Genomic DNA, 17,659 nt, shown 5'->3' with positions numbered 1-17,659 from the left:
CATGGGCGCACGGCCACGCACTTGAGAGCAAACCATACGTGTGTTCACACCTGTGGGGATTTTCATATGCAACTGTCATGTGGCCAAATACCCCAAAATGCCCACCGTTCCCAGTTCTGCCTCCACTTCACCTGACCACTGTGTGCGTGCATGGACACACATATGCACGCGCACATGCATACACACACGCGTGAACACACGTGTGCACATGCACACACGTGCGGAAACACACACACACACAGCAGTCCCCGTGGGTCGGGCAGGAACTGGCCAGCCTGGAGAAATACACAGCTGCCGCCCACAGCCCCTAAAGTGGCGAGTCTGCTTTGGCTGCCCCCGGGGAGCATCCATCAGTTCCAACACCTGGGCCACACCCCCAGAAATTCAGATTCTGATGAAGCTGGGGTTTGAGAAGCATGCCAGGGTGTTCAGAATCCCCTGGGGAGCTTGGTAAATAGCCAGATTCCCGGGTACCACCCCCAGGGATTCTGATGGGCTCGGTCTAGGGCAGGGCCCTGGCATGGGTTTCTAGCAAGCATTCCACCAGATTCTACGCAAGACGGCTCGGGGTCATGCTTGAAGTCATTTTCAGGGCCTGGAAAGGTGGTGACCCCATGTGGGGCTCTCCAGGTGAGCCCCAGGATGGAATCAAGATCTTCATGGGCAGGGCTTTACCCCTGAGAACCTGGGGCACAGGACATCTCAGCCCCACAAGCTGAGCGGGTCTAAGAGCGTCTCCCTTTTCCAGGTGGGCGTGGTTGGGGAGGGAGAGGAGTGGCTTCTGGTTCACCAGCTCACCAACGAGCCCGACGCCCGCTCCATGGAGGTGCCCGAGCTCAACCCCTTCACCTACTACAGGTAACAGGGCAGAATGCGGGGGGCTGCCCAGACCCAGACGGGCATTGGCCTGGGGTCCTGCCCTCATCACCTTGCTCACTCCCTTCCCCCACTCCAGCTTCCGAATGCGCCAAGTGAACATCGTGGGCACCAGCCCACCCAGCCAGCCTTCTAGAAAGATCCAGACCCTCCAGGCACCCCCTGACATGGCCCCTGCCAACGTGACCCTGCGCACAGCCAGTGAGACCAGCCTGTGGCTCCGCTGGATGGTGAGGCTCCCACGAGGGCAATGGGGGTGGAATGGCTCCTTGGTCCTTGTCACCCTACCACGGTCATTGCCTCCGAGAGGGCCACATCAAGGAGGGGGGTCACCAGAATACCCACAGCTCCCTTCTCTTTTCCTTACACCTAGCACCTTTAAGGTGCCTGATAATTCATCTTAGCCAAATGAACAAATGCCTTCTGTAAGAAGGAACTAGAAAACGCTGTTTAGTGAGCATTGCCAGGTGCCAAGCATTTTACATGTTTTCTTCCATTTAATCCTCCCGGTCATCCTGCAAAGGGCACATTGCGACCCCAATTTACAGCTAAGGAAACTGAGGATCAGAGAAGTTAGGAACTCGCCCATGTCCACACAGCTCCCAAGTGGCGGGCCTGGGGTTCAGATGTAAGTCATCCCTTGCACCAAGTCAGAGAGTGAAGGGTTGTTTCTGAGGTTGTGGGGCAGGTGCGGGAGACCACCCCTCCAGGTCAGGGTTGCATGTCAAGGGCCATTACCCCAGGTAAGGCCCAGAACCCTCTCCACAGGCTTGTGACAGCAGAGTGATCCTGATCCCTACTTTACAGATGGGGAAACTGAGGCAGAAAGCGGTCAAATCACTGGCCCAAATCCCACCCACCCGCCCCTGCCAACATCCTCTAGTTAACAGCAGGGCTGGGTTTCCCAACCCGGGGAGTCTATTCCCCCAGAATCCACAGCCCTAACCACGGAGCACACTGCAGCCCCATCTTCCGGGGATCGGGAGAAAATGTGTCTGCCTGATGCCGTTCCCCCCAGGACAGTGTTTTCCCGACTACTGCTCCACACAGCAGCCATCCAAGAGGAGCTAGGCGCGTACAGGACTTCTGAGACAAACGAATGTGGGGGACAGCACCCCGCAGCCTGGCTCCTCTCCTTAGTGCTGGGAAGAGCCTGCCTGACCCCGCTTCACTGGCCGGTCTGGCCATGCGCGACTTGGTTTTGTTTCCACGTGAGACCTCTTACTACTTGCACAAAACACAATTTGCAAAACACCATGCTGTGGGATTGACTGGAAAGCCCTTTCCCCCTTTCATTTAGCTGGATGCCTGGTAGAAGGAGCTCATGGACATACGGTAGTTCGTGATTATGAGTCCCCTCCCAGGGGACCGGCACTGAGCAGAGCTGTCTTTCCCTCCAGCTCAGGGGCCCCACGCCCCATGGGCAGGCCCCCCCCCCCCCAGGGCGTGTGCAGCCCCAGTTACTGCTCGCTTGGCCCCTTCCTGCCTAAGCTCTGGCCCCCTCCGGGCCGGCTCCCTGCCTTCCTCCTGTAGCTCACTTTAAGGTTTCCAAACACTAAAAGACTAGAGACTGACTGATGCCCAGGGGGGCTGGAGGAGGAATAAAAAGGCAATTGATGCACCGCACAGGGCCCCAGGCACCTCCAGTCCCGCGTAATGGTGCACGGCCTGTTACCTTTCCCTAGCAGGTAAGGAAGCGTGCACTCCGGGCCCATTGATTAACTGTCTTAATGGTCTCTGGTCGGCTTCACTAAGTGTCTGAGCTAACAGGAGGCAGTGAGTATGCAGGGAGTGAGGCAGAGGCCGAGGAACGGGAGGAAGTGGGTCAGAATGTGAGGAGCCTGTGAACCGTGCCCGGGGACGCAGAACGGCAGGGAGGTGAGGGCCCAGGGTGCCTCTTCTTTGGAGAGAATCCTAAGGCGGAGTCCTCAGCTCACACCTACTCCGGATCACAGGTCCCCCCAACATGCACACACCCCCACTGCTTACCAACACTGCCCAGGTTCATCCAAATGACCTTGAGCCAGCAGCCACAGCCCCAGCCGCCTAGGAAAGGGATCTGTCTTTTCTGTCGGCTGAAACTCCCCAGAAGGAGGCGGCTGAACATGTGGCAGGAGAGATTCAGGCCTCCTGCTGGAAGGACTGCTGCCAGTGACTGGTACTCACTCCATCCATGCCCGAGACACTTGCTTCTCCAAGGGCGGCGGGCGTGAGCTGGGAGCAGGCATGTTAGAGGCAATTAAGTGTGTGTTGGCAGCCTAAGCGAGGGAGTTAAGTGGTAGAGACAGCCGAGGCCAGGGGTGCTGTGCTCATCTGCCTGTTGGACAGACAGGTTTGTGGGTCTCCTCTCCAGTCTCAGTGCCCCGGCCGGGTACTGAGTTTGCCCCGTGTGCGAGAATGGATGCCATCTCTCCTGGGAGCTTGGCACAGACAGAGAGGAGATGGGGCAGTGGGGGGGAAGCCTCCAGAAATATAGACTCACACATTCTAAGCCCCACCTGGCGAGAGCACCTCACATGGGCACGGACAGCTTGGACGGTGGGTATGATAATCCTGTAGGGCTCCCTGGAAGAGGGTGCACAAGCCAGATAGTCCCCCGCACGGGGTAGGCCTGGCCTCACAGCCGCTCTGCCACCCCCACCTTCCTGCAGCCTCTCCCGGAGATGGAATACAACGGGAACCCCGAGTCGGTGGGCTACAAGATCAAATACAGCCGGGCAGACGGCCACGGCAAGACGCTGAGCCACGTGGTCCAGGACCGCGTGGAGCGTGACTACACCATCGAAGACCTGGAGGAGTGGACAGAGTACCACGTCCAGGTCCAGGCCTTCAACGCCATCGGGAGCGGGCCCTGGAGCCAGATGGTGACGGGCAGGACCCGGGAGTCAGGTACTGTGGCCCTTGTACCAGCCCCCCCCGGGCCCCGCAGCCTGTGGCGGGGACCCCCCCCCCCACCTTGGTCTCTCTGCCCTCACAGCCTTCCAAGGGTACAAAGGCTGGAGCCATTGTTCAGAATAAGCCCAGACTCACTTTCCCGCTCATGCTCAACATCCCGGCAGAGTGCCCGACCTTGTTGCCGTGTCCCCCAGCGTATTCCCACTGCTCCCAAAATCGGGGGGTTGGGGGGATCCCCACCCCTGCAGGTTAGCCAGGAGGTCTTTCCCTACAAACTGCCCATGTCTCTGTGCCCTCACCTTTAACCCTGATACCCAGTAGTGCCTAAAAGAACCGGAGATGAGGAGGTTGGATCAGTTCTCAGAACATTCCAGAAGCAGAACCAGCAGCTCACGGGACCCTGGCAAGGGGTCACCCACAGAACATGAGCCCCCAGCCTTCAGGCAGCCCTCGTGCATCCACATGTGGTTCACCACTCTGAGGCTTTTTCCTGGCCCCTTTTGAAGGAGGTCCCCTCCCATCCCGGCCCCTCCCCAGCCCTCACTGCTGCACAGACAGGAAAGGGGGATTCATCCTCCCATTGGCCCAAGCAGAGGATAACGGGGAGGCTCCTCTGAAACCAGAAGCAGCATCTGCGATGTTCCAGAGCCACCAGGAATCACTGCAGGATAATCTGCTGCTGGGGACAGGGTGTCACACCCCCTTCCTCTGTAGGGCCGACTGGGTCCTAAGCTCCTCCTCTCTGCTCCCTCTCCCCCTCAGTGCCGTCCTCTGGCCCCACCAACGTGTCTGCACTGGCCACGACCTCCAGCAGCATGCTAGTGCGCTGGGACGAGATCCCTGAGGCCGACCGCAATGGGCTCGTGCTGGGCTACAAGGTGAGTCCTGGCTCCAAGGTCGCCCGCGTCCCCATCCAAGGTGCCTTGTCCTCATGACCCCTGGGGCCCATGTCTCCGCCTTCTGGAATGGATGCCCAAGAGCTCCCGGCGTCTCTGCTCTGGGTGGCACGGCAACCAAGGAGTCCTCCCTCAGGGCTGGAGGCTTCCAGGGGGGCCCAGGTCCTTGGGGAAGCCCCCAGGAGGCCCCACTGGCTGCCCCAGCCTCGCTCAGCCCACGGGCCCAGTTCCCATCATCTTCCAGAACTGCTCCCAAAGCTGCGCCTAACCGCAGGGTTCAGCCTTGGCCCACAGGTTGGGAGACGTGGCTTGATGTCCGTGCCCCCCCATTACTGGCTGTGTGACCTCGTGCCAGTCATGCCCCTTCTCTGGGCCTGTTTTCCTAGCTGAATGCTCTCTAAGGAACCTTCCAGCTCCCTGGCCCGGTGCATCTTTGTGTCCCCTGCTCTCCCAGAGCCCAAGCTCCACCGTATCCCATGCCCCTCAGGTTCACTTTGAGTAAAGCTCTGTGCAGGGAGCCACTCCAAGGAGCCCAGGGTCCAGCAGCTCTATCCCGCCTGCCTCGCTCCGGGGATGAGACGTGGGGAAGGTGCTGGCACGCAGGACCCAGACCCCAGGCCCTCACCCCCTGCACTGTGCTCTGGCAGGTGATGTATAAGGAGAAGGACTCGGATTCCCAGCCCCGGTTCTGGCTGGTGGAGGGGAACTCGTCACGCAGTGCCCAGCTCACAGGGTTGGGCAAATACGTGCTCTATGAGGTCCAGGTGCTAGCCTTCACGCGCATCGGGGATGGCAGCCCCAGCCACCCTCCCATCCTGGAGCGGACGCTGGATGATGGTGAGTTTGAATCCCTGCGCGCCTGAAGAGGCTGGGAGCTCCCCTCCCTCCTGCCTGCCCGGCCCTGCCCCTCCGGGCTCGCACTTTGCCCCAAAGGGAACCGTGGCGTCAGGCTTCTCCTGTGGGGGACAGGTCACCGAGGGCCACCAACCCACTGCGAGGGGATACACAACCCAGACTGTGCGTCCCTGAGGAAGAAGTGGAAGGCAAGGACAGTTTGACATCGGATTCAGTCTCTTGTGCACTCTCTGGGACAAGTGCACAGAATAGAGACTTGGCACCCATTTTGATTTGGGTTTTGCCTGGGGCAGGTGCACTTGGAGTAAAGGTCTGTGCAAGGAAGAGGCTTGCTTTTTCCTGGGCATGAGCCTCCTGGTCCCATTTGCAAAAGAGCGATGCCAGCAGGGCTCCAGGCATTCATCCCTGCAGCAGAACTTTCCGTCAAAGGCTGACCGACAGGTCCTTGGCTCCCTCCCCTCTCCCCACACGCGTACTCTGACTGCCCACCACAAACATTGCTGGGGTCCAGACAAGAGTGCAAAAGGAAGCATAAACACCGTGTGTCCATGTATTCTAAAGTTATAAATCAAGCAATTGATCTGTTAAATTCAGTATGTTTGACCCTCTTGCCTTGACCTGGAAGGCCAAGTTCAAGTCTAGAAATCTCAGACTTTGGGGGATTATCTGTTGGGATGAGGCCGCACGGGAAGTGTTGCCCACCCCCAGCCATCCTCCCCTCTGCCCTGTTCCCTTCCCCTTCTCTCCCCTGACACATGGTACTCAGTCTCCGTCCACATACCCCAAACAGCTGCCCCACCACCACCACCACCGCCCCGGCCATCCCTCAGTCCGGACGTGCAAGTCTGGAGGGTGGGCCTGGGGAACTGGCCCATGCAGACCCTGGAAAAGGAGTGTTTCAGGCTCAGGGTGGGCCCTGTGGCCACCTCACCCTATGGGTGGAAGGAAGTCAGAGTGGTGCCTTCTAAAGCACAGACCCAGGACAAGGCCCCGTTGCCCAGTTCTGAGGGCAGCCCTGCATGTACGTATATGTGCACACGGACATGGACACTGAGCCAAAGGAACTGGAGCCTGGTCCCTTCTGGTTCCTGCCAAATAATGCCCTTTTTTTGAGGACAGAAACCTCCCTGATAGCATCTTTGTGTCCCGTGTTGGATCGCAGCATCAGGCACAGAGCCGCACTCCACAGATCACTGAGCTCAGTGTGCCCTTCCCCGCAGCCTGCCTGCGTGCTCTCCCGGAGCCGGACCTGGGGTGGGGCTGGGGCTGAGCAGTAGCTGGGCGGCCACCTGCTTCTCCTTTGTCCCCTGCAGTCCCGGGGCCGCCCATGGGCATCCTGTTCCCAGAGGTGAGGACCACGTCCGTGCGACTGATCTGGCAGCCCCCCACCGCCCCCAACGGCATCATTCTTGGTAAGCCTCTACCCTCTCCGGTGCCCGGAGGCTGCAGGTAGGAGGAGGAGGCCAGAGGGAGACTGGGCCCAGGAAGTGTCCACATCTCCTCAAGAAGCACCATTTCACATTCAAGGATCCTCCCCTAACACACGCATAGACACGCATGCACACACGCAGCCCCTCGGGGGAAGGCTCACGGGGTTGAACTGGAGCAAGCGGGCTCTCTCACAGCCTCAGCCCCCTCACCCGTGAAACCGTGGCGGGCACTCCCTGTGCCTAGTGCGGGCTCTCAGAGCTGGCAGCCCGCAGTGCCTGCCCCAGAGGAAGGCCGCTCCTCAGAAGGCAGAGTGGAGGCCGGGAGGGGCCGGCGCCTTGGACTTAGACAGACGGGCTGGGATTCCAGCTCAGGCACTTCCTAGCAGGTGCTCTGGCCCCTCTGAGCCCCTGTCCCCCTCACCTGAGGCTGCCATGGGGGTCACGGACTCTGTGACCCCCATGGAGGGAGTGCCCCCCACAGCCACACTCCCCACGTGGCAGCTGAGGACACAAGAATGACCAAGAGGGCTCTAAGCTGACGAACCACAGCCAGGGGAGCTCAAGTGCAGACACTGCGGTGGCCCGGGAAGGATTCAACCCTTTCCCCGGGCACCGAGGGCAACTGCCCTGCCCCCCAGCACAGCCCATGTCCTTCCTTCCCGCAGCCTACCAGGTCACACACCGGCTCAACGCCACCACGGCCAACACGGCCACCGTGGAGGTGCTGACACCCAGCACCCGCCAGTACACCGTGACCGGCCTCAAGCCGGAGTCCGTCTACCTGTTCCGCATCACGGCCCAGACCCGCAAGGGCTGGGGAGAGGCCGCCGAGGCCCTGGTGGTGACCACCGAGAAGAGAGGTGACTGCCCACTGGGGCTGGGGAGGCCTGGGGGCAGCCGAGGCGGGGGCGGGGGTCCCGGCCAACGCAGGTGCCCCCACCTGACCTCGCAGGTGCCTGGGAATCAGCCAGTTAAGAGCCGCGTTGCCCTGACCTGGAGTGGCAGGTGGGCTGAGATCTCTGGGGTCAGGGTCAGCAAGGGCTCCAGTGGACTTCCAGAAGCTGGGCTGCGAGTCCCCCTCCCAAGGAGCCTGCTTTGCCTCAGCTACTGGTTTTCCGAAGAGGGAGGGTTGGTGAGACCAGCTTCCTTCCCTTCTCCCCTGCCCTCAGTGAAGATGGTGTCCGTTTGGGTGGTGGGTGGGGCTGCAGCGTGGAGCCCTGGGTGCCAAGGGCCTGTGGCCCTGAGCCGGTGACTCACCGGAGGTCGGGCTCCCCTGAAGCAGGCTGACACCCCGATTCCTATGAAAGTGGTTCGTTAGACAGTGTTCCCAGGAAAAACCAGTAGGACAGCGGTTCTCAACCGGGAGCTGCTTCGCCCCCCGGGGAACATTGGGCAGCGTCTGGAGACCCATTTGAGTTGTCGCAACTAAGAGGGAGCTATGACTGGCATCTAGGGGGTGGAGGCCAGGATGCTGCTAACACCCTACAGCACGTAGGACGGCCCCATAACACGGAATCGGCCGCCCCAAGTGCCGGAGTGCTGAGGCTGAGAACTCCTGCAGGAGGGCCTGGGGCAGCGAGAAGGAGGCCAGGCGTGGGCAGGGCATCCGGCAGAGCCCCACCGAGGGAAGCGTGGGCTCCATCCCACTCAAGCAGGGACGGCGCAGGCCCCATCTCAGCGCTGGGGCAGGCGGGGGACAAAGGAGCCGGGTGTTCGGACCTCCTCCCTGCCGGTCCCTGGTCGGGCTGCCCGCGGGAGATCTAAGTTCCCAGGTACCTGGGCCTCTAATGGCCTGAGCACAGGTCGTGGACCAGGAGCCACGGAGCCACGGGTGCTCGCTGTCGGGACCTGTGTGCACAGAGAGGGGATGGGGCCGCGGGCATCAGGCCTGAGCCCAGAGCATCTCCTTCTCTTCCTTGAAAAAGCTCACCCCCACCCCCTTCCCGGCTGACTTCCCTGCTCCTGTCCCCCTCCGCCACCTCCCAGACCGCCCCCAGCCCCCCAGCAAGCCGGTGGTGCAGCAGGAGGACGTGAAGGCTCGCAGCGTGCTACTGTGTTGGGAGCCGGGAAGCGATGGCCTGTCCCCCGTGCGCTACTACACGGTCCAGACCCGCGAGCTGCCCAGCGGCCGGTGGGCGCTGCACTCGGCCTCCGTGAGCCACAACGCGTCTGCCTTCGTGGTGGACAGGTGAGGCCCGGGTGGTGGACAGGTGAGGCCCGGGTGGTGGACAGGTGAGGCCCGGGCCGCCAGCAGCTCCGCCCCAGCCCTGCCAGCCCAGGCAGCACCAATGGGGCTCCCGGTTTGGGGGGCCGGGGCCGGGGGGCGCGGGGGGGCTCTGGAGCACGCTCCTGGAGCCTGCCCACCCCCGGACCCCCGCCTCCGGCTCTGTCCTAACCTCCCTCCCTGCTCTCCGGAGCCCTGTGAGGGCTGCCTCTTGATTATCTATTTCTGGAGCCTGGAGGCCCCCGCAGCGAGGCGCTTGCCCTTCCTCACTAGCAGTCCCTCCCAGCCAGACGGCATCTCCCTCTCCGTCTGGAACAGGGGAGCGGAGCTTGCTCCGAAATTCTGGCTTCAGTTTAATTCCTAGAGGGTCATCTTTTTTTATATTCCGGTTGACGTGACCGAGAGTTTTGAGTAATACTTTCCTCCTCACCCCCCACCCCCAACAAATCAAAAGGGAAGACGTTTGCCTGGAGAGGAACAAGGCTTATAGAGGTGAAGTGGTGGTTGACTCTTGAGAACCGGGACCCTTCCTAAGTTTACTAAATTCTAGAAAGGGGTGGCATTTCTGGGGGGAGGCGTTTGCTCAGAGGGAGAGTTATCCGTGCTCTCATAGCAGCTCGCCCCTGTGAGGCGGGAGACCTGTAGACAGGGCCACCTGGGGGCTGAAGGTGGGGCCACACCCAGACAGGCATCAGGACCCAGAGGGCCTGGGCCCCGTGTGCCCTCTGGAACATACCTTGTTGAGCCTTGGTGTTCCCATCTGTGTAACGGGTCAGCACACTCTGCCCCCACCTTTCCCAGGCAGAGGTGGTGGGGTGAGGCATTAGGGGATACCCCTGCTCATTGAACCCGATCGTGCCCATAGGCTCAAGCCCTTCACGTCCTACAAGTTCCGCGTGAAGGCGACCAATGACATTGGGGACAGCGAGTTCAGCGAGGAGTCAGAGCCACTGACCACTCTGCAGGCCGGTCAGTGCTGCCCTCCGACTCGGATCTTTCTCTTGGCCCACTGGCGCTTCCTGGGCACTGGGCATTCTCTTCAGAGGGGAGGGGCCCCCAAAGGTGGGAGGGGCAGAGGGCCCGCCGGGCCCTGTGTCTGGCTCCCTGGGCAGAGTCCCAAGGAGGTTTGGGCCAGAGGGGCCTTTGCCATGATTCGGGCACCGATGCCAAGCCCGGCATCCCAGTGTGTTCCTTCTCTGCTGTCCCCAAGCTCGTGGCGAACCCCAGAAAACCAGTGAAAGGGCGTGTGGGGGGGGCCTCAGCAGCAGCAACATCAAAAACCTGTGGCTCCAGGGACAAAGAGGAGGGGGGCTCTGGGCTCTTGGGTGCAGACTGGGGTCAGGGCTCCGGGCCCCCTCCCTCCACACTTGCAGAAGAATCTGCTCCCTGTGGCCTGCCAGGGGGCCTAAGGCCCAGTCCCCAGAGCTCACCTGTCTGTCTCTCTCCCCAGCACCCGACGAAGCACCCACCATTGTGTCGGTGACACCCCACACCACCACCTCCGTGCTGATTCGATGGCAGGTACGGGCCAGCAGCCAGCAGGCGGGGAGGGGCCCATGTCCTAGGAGGACTTAGACACACCCTGTGCAGGGACCAGAAAGGCAACAGCCCCCAGCAAGGCTGGAACATCATACACACATGCCCTCACTCTGCTCTCCAGATAATCCCTTCGGGCAGGCGCTGTTCCAATCCCCTCCTGCAGACGAGAACCCAGTCCTCAGGGAAGTGACATGAACGGGCCTGGTTACACAGCTAGTAAGTGGCAGGGTCAGGCTTAGTGCCCTCCGAGCTGCCAATCCTGGGACAGAAAAGTGCATGGGGCTTTTAGGGCCCCCTGAGTCCCCATGAATCCTGGCCCACCATCAGTGAAGGGATTCCTGATCAAACCAAACACAGGTGTACATACCTGGCCGGAACCCCAAGTGGGAACCCATCGTCCGGGGACAGAGAACCCCCTTCCTCTGCACACCCCACCCCCTCCCCCCGTTGCCTGCTCTCTGGTGGGCACTTTTTTTTTTAAGATTTTATTTCTTTATTTATTTGAGAGAGAGAGCCAGCACAAGCAGGGGAGAGGGGCAGAGGGAGAGGGAGAAGCAGGCTCCCGGCTGAGCAGGGAGCCTGATGCGGGGCTTGAGCCCAGGACCCTGGGATCCTGACCCTAAGCCAAAGGCAGATGCTTAACTGACTGAGCTCCCCAAGCGTCCCTTGGTGGGCACTGTTGTCCTGCCATGGTCTGAGGAAGACCACCAGACGCATCTGAGACCAGGCTGCCGGTCTCTGCCTGCGGGACCCTCCTGTACGCTCTCAAGTCCAGCCTCTGGACTCGGCAGGTCACCCACACGGGCCCCAAAGCAGCAAACCCTTGTCTCGCTTTTTGGCATCAGAGGGGCGGGCATTTGTCCACCACAGCGTCCCCAACGGGAGACCCCTTAAGAGGAAACAGGAAGGGGCCCCGCAGCCCCTCCCCAACCCGAGGCCGCACTGCAACAGGACCCTCCCTGGAGTGAAAGTGACCTTGTGCGGCCCGAAGCCAGGACCAGGCCGGCAGAGCCCCGGGCCATCCTGGCGAAGGGGCAGGGAGGTGTCAGTAGCCAGGGAGACAGTGAAGGATCTAATAAAAGGGTGAAGCACTTCAGCGGGATTTTAAAAAGAGGTATCCTAAAAAGTAGTTTTCACCTTCCCCTAAAGCCTGTTCTCCCACTGGGCTGTGGATGGGAGCAGAAAGCGAAGAAGTAGTAAAAGGTAGAGCAGGGGCAGTGCATTCAGGGATAGGGAACGGCCTCGCAGAAACCCCAGGAGACGCTGGTCTGGTGGGAGGTGGCGGGATCACCAGGCCCAGGGAGGCTGGTGCTGTGTGAAGGTATCCCTGGGCAAGGAATGGTCTAGGAGGAGAGCCCAATGGTGCTGTGTGTCCTTGGGCATATGCCTTACCCTCTCTGAGCCTCACCTTCCTGCTCTGGGAATGGGAATGGCATGGAGATTCCAGTCCTTCCCTGCCCCACAGAGAATGTTGCAGAGCTGAAATAACCTCACTGGATGTGCTTCTTAAGTTAAAAATGCTCAGTGTCATTTTGATTTCTTTCCCTGGTGGATGCTCAGGCTCTGCCCTATGGTCACAGGAGGCAGGATGGGGAGGGAGGAAGGGAGAGGGGCGGAGTGGAAGCGGGTGAGCCTCGGGGTTTCCTGCCCCTCCCCATTCTCCACTCCCTTCCCTGCAGCCCCCAGCAGAGGACAAGATCAACGGCATCCTCCTGGGCTTCCGGATCCGGTACCGGGAGCTGCTCTACGAGGGGCTGAGGGGCTTCACACTGCGTGGCATCAACAACCCGGGGGCCAAGTGGGCTGAGCTTACCTGTGAGTGGCATCCACAGGGGTCAGGGGACAGTGGGGCCGGGGACACTCCCCTCCCTGCCTGGGAGCTCTCAGCTTCCTGGAGGCACCCTGACCTGAAACCCGCCGCCCTGTCCTGAGTGCACCTCTCCCGAGTGCACCCCTCCCCGCCACCCCCGTTCCATTCAGTCACTGGGTGTTTATTGAGCACCTTCTACATGCCCTCGGACACTGGGGCACACCAGTGAACAAGACAGACGGCCCCTGCCCTCTCAGAGCTTGTGGGCTCAAGGAGGAACCTGCACTCAAGAAGTAAACTAACAATAAATGTCTAAGACAGTTGGCATGACGGCCTTGGGGGCCTTTTTCAGGGGAGTCAGTGTCAGGGAAGGCCTCCCTGAAGATGGCCTTGGCCATGACCCTGATGGATGATCCCAAGTCAACCCATTCAAAGCTAAGGGGAAAGCCCAGCAAAGGGCCTGAGGTGGAAAGGGCCAAGAGTCAAGCCTGCTCACCCCAATAACCTGCTGGCTGGAGGTCACTGTTCTGTCCCAGGGTCCTTGGAATCTGGCCTGCCTGTGGTGGCCGGAAGGAAAGAGCCAGGAGCCTGGTGGGAATCCCAGGGAGAGTCACAGCCAAGGAGGATGACGTGCTTGCCCTTTGGGGCAGGAGGGCGATGGCTGGCGGGGCAGGACCAGAGGCAGGGGTTCCAGTTAGAGGCTCCTGCGGTCACCGAAAGCAGGCGGCTGGGGCCAAGGCGGCGGCTCGGGTTGGACTTGAGGGCCAGGATGGGAGAGGCCGTGGGCTCCGTGACCAGCTCACGCAGGGGCGGGGAGTGGGCAGGAGAGAGGAGCCCAGGGGCCTGGGGTCCCCGGGTGGGTGGGAGACGAAGAGTATGCAAAGTGCTGTCCCGTAATTCTTCTAAGGCTTTCGTGCCTTGGCTTCTAACGAATACTAGCAGACAACAAAATGAGTGAACGCAGAGCAAGGGAATATTCACAGAACAACTCGGATGTAGCTGATCCAGCAGCTTGCACTATTTTTTTTATTTTTTGGCAGACATGTGCTTGTGGTTGTGATTTTATCTGCCTCTGGATAATGCCGGCCTATTTCCTGGAAGTAAAAGGGTTTCTTTTAAGAGGGGAAAATTAACACCCCACAGTTTCAGGATGGTTCTATCGAAGTCCCAGCTCAGACAAGGGAGCGACTGGGGACCGAGGGTCCCCCAGAGCTGCCCTCAGGGGTGCTGGGCTCCAGGGGGCTCGCGGTGCCCTGTGTCCCCCCGGCCTCATGGGCACCCTCTCTCACTCCTGCCCGGGACCCCTAACTCAGCGTCGGACACCCGGACACCCCTTCCGTCTGCATGTGCACTGCCAGGCCCCTCCCCCATCCCGCCCCTCTCCTCGGGGTCCCAGCAGAGCAGGGTGTGTGTGTACTAACCTCCTCTGTCTGCTGTCTCCCTCTGGCCCCCTCGGCCTCCCGCCCCGTAGCCATGTACTCCATGCGGAACCTGAGCCGGCCCAGCCTCACCCAGTACGAGCTGGACAGTAAGTCTCCCTGCATGGCGGCTCCCGAGTCGGGCCCAGGCCTTCCACAGGGATGGGGAGTGTGGGGCCTCTGAGGACACCGGAGTCCGGGCTGAGGGGCGTGCCCGCCTCAGGCCACTTGAAGAATGGGATCACCCAAAGCACACGTGACTTTCTGGAAACACACAGAAATGTAGAGGGTGACCAGGGAAGCGTGCATCCATCGGGTACAGAACGGAAGAGGGAGCAGCTCCGGTCTTGTGCTCTGTGGGGTGGCTGGGGGGATGACAGGAGGTCCGTGGGAGGAGCTCTGGGTCTGCTGCTTGGAAGGGCAGGCGTCCACGACACCGCCACTCCCCTCGTCCCGTTGAAGGCACTTTTCTGCATGGCTCTGTATTCCAGGCCAACCCCCCCCTCCAGAGTGAGCAGGACCCCCTCTGTCCCCCCAGGGACCTGGGAATGTTCCTGATGGGTGCCTGGCCCAAGTCTCGCTCTCCTTCTAAAGTCTGTGATTCTCGGAAGGGCAAAGGGGCCCCATTCTCTGTACGAAGCAGAAGCAAAGTGTGAGACCATGTTGTCCTTCTCCTTCCTTCATCGGCCAGTGGCCCACATGGTCTGTGTGGCCGGTTAAATGAGGGTGACTCCCCCATCCACATTCCAGCTGAGTGGCAGAACTCCCCCCGAGGAAGGAGAGAAGGGCAGGGTGCCCAGGGAGAACGGTGGGAGAACCTTCTAGCCTCCCCCGACCAAGCAGGGATGGCAACTCCCATCCAAGGTTTCGCGGCCCATTTTCCTGCAGCTGCCCTTTGTCTCTCAGCTTCTGTCCAGGTATCTCCACCCAGGACCCCCAAACTTGGCAAAAACATAGCGTTTCTTAGCCCAGAATTCACATCCAATAAGCCCCTTCCCTGAGGGGTGAGCCCCCTGTGTGAAGAGCTGGTTGATGGGGCCTGGGCAGCTGGGAACTTCAAGCATCTGCCATGGTGGGGACAGGGTGACCCGTGCGTGACCTGTGTGCCCGGGAGGACAGTATTGGTTCACACTAGCTGTCCCTGCATAAATATGCATAGTGTCTCTTTCAGTTTCCAAAGTGTCTAGTATGCTCTCCCTTGGCCGGGAAGCCAACCACAGGCATCCCGATTCCCGGCCACCCCACTCCTTACCTCTTCTTCCCTGAACTTCTGGCAGGAACTAGAATCCCGGGCGCATCATCACAGCCTCCGCCCCCCATGCTGGTTCTGCCCCTGCAGGCCAGTGACCTCTCTGTGCCCCCCCTCCCCCAGATCTGAACAAACACCGGCGGTATGAGATACGGATGAGCGTGTACAACGCCGTGGGGGAGGGGCCCTCAAGCCCCCCCCAGGAAGTCTTCGTCGGGGAGGCAGGTGAGCCTGCCCGCCCTTGCAGCCTCAGCCTTCCCCACCCAGAAGTCCAGCTAGAGGACGTACGGGATTCGGGGGCCCCACACCATCCCAACCCACCTCCTCCTCCCTGAAGCCCACTTGTGCCCCTCGCTCACGACCTCTCACTCCCTCCAGTGCCCACCGCAACGCCCCGTAACGTGGCTGTCCATGGCGCCACGGCCACACAGCTTGATGTGACCTGGGAGCCACCACCACTGGAGAGCCAGAACGGAGACATCCAGGGCTACAAGGTATGGGGCGCTCCGGCAGAGAAGAGGGTCCGGGGGTCAAAGGGCCAGCTTGGGGGTGGGAGTGACCCCTGGGTGGTAGGAGGGAGAGGTCGGCAGGTCTGCACCTGCTCCCTCGGCTGCTTGCACCCAATGCATCGGAATATTGTGCAGTGATACAAAACTACACCTGTCCTCTGCAGCATCCTAGCCAGGCTGAGCTCAGATGCAAGAAGCTCAGGCCTTGCTTCAGGCAAAACCCTCCACCCCAGTCCCCCAGCTCCCAGTGCCAGCAAAAGACCCCTCGAAGTGGTCATTTGGCCAACTCTAATTACACCGTTGATTTGGCCAAGCGGCAAAGGACCCCTGGCTAAGGATGTGGACATCTCTGTTTAAAATTATTTCCAGATCTTAGAGGATCTCACATGTTTGAACAGAATTCAGTTCATCTCCAGTATTCTCACAGTCCTGTAGAACTCCTTCATGCTCTTGAATGCTCTGTGAAGCGGGCAGATTAGAAACGTTTGCACCCATTGTACAGATGAGGAAACCGAGACCCGGTTTAGGTGGTCTGGCAAGATCACAAAGATAGCAGAGCGTCGGACGCCAGGTCTGCTAGCCCTCACCCTGTGCAGGGCAGGGGGGAGGCACGGAACACAATCCCCAGAGGAGGTGGTAGACAGAACAGTAATACTGTGTCTCCTTGGTCGGAGCCGTTGGCTGTGGGGGGTTGTTATTCCAGAGAGAAGCCCAGCGCAGTGACGGGGTGGGGAGTGTGGGGCCTCGTAGTTTACCTGCCTCAGCCCCGTCATTCCACAGGCAGAAACCGAGTTCCCACAAAAGCCAGGGGCTTGCCGGGGTCACATAGCTTGGTAACAGAGGTGGCCCCAGTTGAAGACAGAAACCCACATAGGAGTTTCTTTCCACCTGGGGTGAAGGAGGCAGGAGAGAGGAGGAAAGGCATCTTGCCAAGGGAGCTTAAAGAGGGATGACACCCCGCAAGCCTGCCCAGGAGTGCCCGCTGGGAAGAGCTAAGTACTGCACCCCTAGCATATGCCTCCCATGGGAAGGAGGAGGAGCCCGGGCGGAGCCTGCAACAGTTAGGTAGCCACCAGACTGTCAAGGTGTGGAAGTGTCCAGCAAACGTGCAGCCCCAGGAAACGTGCGGATGCCTGGACCGCGTGTATCCCAGGGCTGGTGTCTGCGTGCTTGGAAAACGTGGAGACTGTGGGCATTCTTAGCTGGGGACACGGGATGGCTGCATCCCAGACGTGCATTAACCTGCACGGTAATTAGCACGGACATTAATGGTGGGCAGACGTCACCAGCCAGTGAGCACAGCTCCAGTGAGCTTGATTTGGATCGGACTGAGCTGTGACGTGTGCACGGGCAGGCACGCCCATGCAGCTAGTCATTCAGGGACGTGTGTGTTTATTGAGCTGTTATTTTGTGCCCAGTGGTGTTTCTCAGTTTGGACATAAAGCTGTGAACAGAGAGGCAACTTGAGCTTAAATTTTAGGGGAAGAAGACCAGTAATGTACAAAACAAGTAGCCCCTCCAGAGGGTGGCAAAGGACACAGATGAAGGGCATAGAGAAAGCAAGCCAGGGCGAGGTTTGGCATTTTAATAGGGAATAGGGTCGTTAGGAAAGGATTAAAGCGAAGCAGACACCTGAGCAAAAATGAAGAACACGGTGAGAATCACATGTTCTTCTGGGAGGAGAACATTCCAGAAAGAGGGAAAGAAGAGCAAAGGTCCTGGGGTCAGTGGGTGCTTGGCGTTTACAAAGCTCAACAAAGAGCCAGTGCGTCTGAGTGTGTGTGGAGGGCAGTATGATGGGAGATGGGTCCAAGCAGTGACCTGGGCTATATCACCCAGGGCCCTCAAGGACTGGCTGTCACTCAGAATGAGAGGACAGCTGTGGACGGTTTGGGGCAAAGGAGGGCCACAGGTGACTTGGGTTTTTAAAGGGCTGTGCTGAGAGCAACCTGAAATGG

General features: G+C 60.1%; 1 protein-coding gene across 9 annotated transcripts in view; it reads left to right on the top strand.

The window, feature by feature from the left end:
• SDK2 (sidekick cell adhesion molecule 2) overlaps window positions 1-17,659 on the top strand; it is a 260,824-nt gene that overhangs the window by 204,020 nt on the left and 39,145 nt on the right. For 6 of the 9 annotated variants that reach the window (XR_010408765.1, XR_010408763.1, XR_010408764.1 and 3 more), the window contains 14 exons: window positions 749-858; window positions 956-1,106; window positions 3,528-3,765; window positions 4,534-4,649; window positions 5,315-5,504; window positions 6,836-6,934; window positions 7,618-7,812; window positions 8,939-9,140; window positions 10,042-10,145; window positions 10,627-10,697; window positions 12,395-12,530; window positions 13,997-14,053; window positions 15,316-15,417; window positions 15,571-15,686. Coding sequence is in view for 6 of the 9 variants with exons in the window: in XM_064583645.1 (XP_064439715.1) it covers window positions 749-858; window positions 956-1,106; window positions 3,528-3,765; window positions 4,534-4,649; window positions 5,315-5,504; window positions 6,836-6,934; window positions 7,618-7,812; window positions 8,939-9,140; window positions 10,042-10,145; window positions 10,627-10,697; window positions 12,395-12,530; window positions 13,997-14,053; window positions 15,316-15,417; window positions 15,571-15,686 (1,887 nt within the window). In the remaining 3 variants the exon portion in view is untranslated. Of the gene's footprint in view, window positions 1-748; window positions 859-955; window positions 1,107-3,527; window positions 3,766-4,533; window positions 4,650-5,314; window positions 5,505-6,742; window positions 6,935-7,617; window positions 7,813-8,938; window positions 9,141-10,041; window positions 10,146-10,626; window positions 10,698-12,394; window positions 12,531-13,996; window positions 14,054-15,315; window positions 15,418-15,570; window positions 15,687-17,659 lie in introns of those variants that run through there. The other 3 variants (XM_064583644.1, XM_064583647.1, XM_064583648.1) reach the window with 3 other exon arrangements.

The sequence above is a fragment of the Mirounga angustirostris genome, unplaced genomic scaffold, assembly GCF_029215605.1.
Source record: "Mirounga angustirostris isolate CCGP_5_RB_7025 unplaced genomic scaffold, mMirAng1.0.hap1 SCAF_17, whole genome shotgun sequence".
Classification (NCBI taxonomy): domain Eukaryota; kingdom Metazoa; phylum Chordata; class Mammalia; order Carnivora; family Phocidae; genus Mirounga; species Mirounga angustirostris.
The sequence above is the reverse complement of the archived record's forward strand: the minus strand, read 5'-3'. Positions and strand labels throughout refer to the sequence as shown.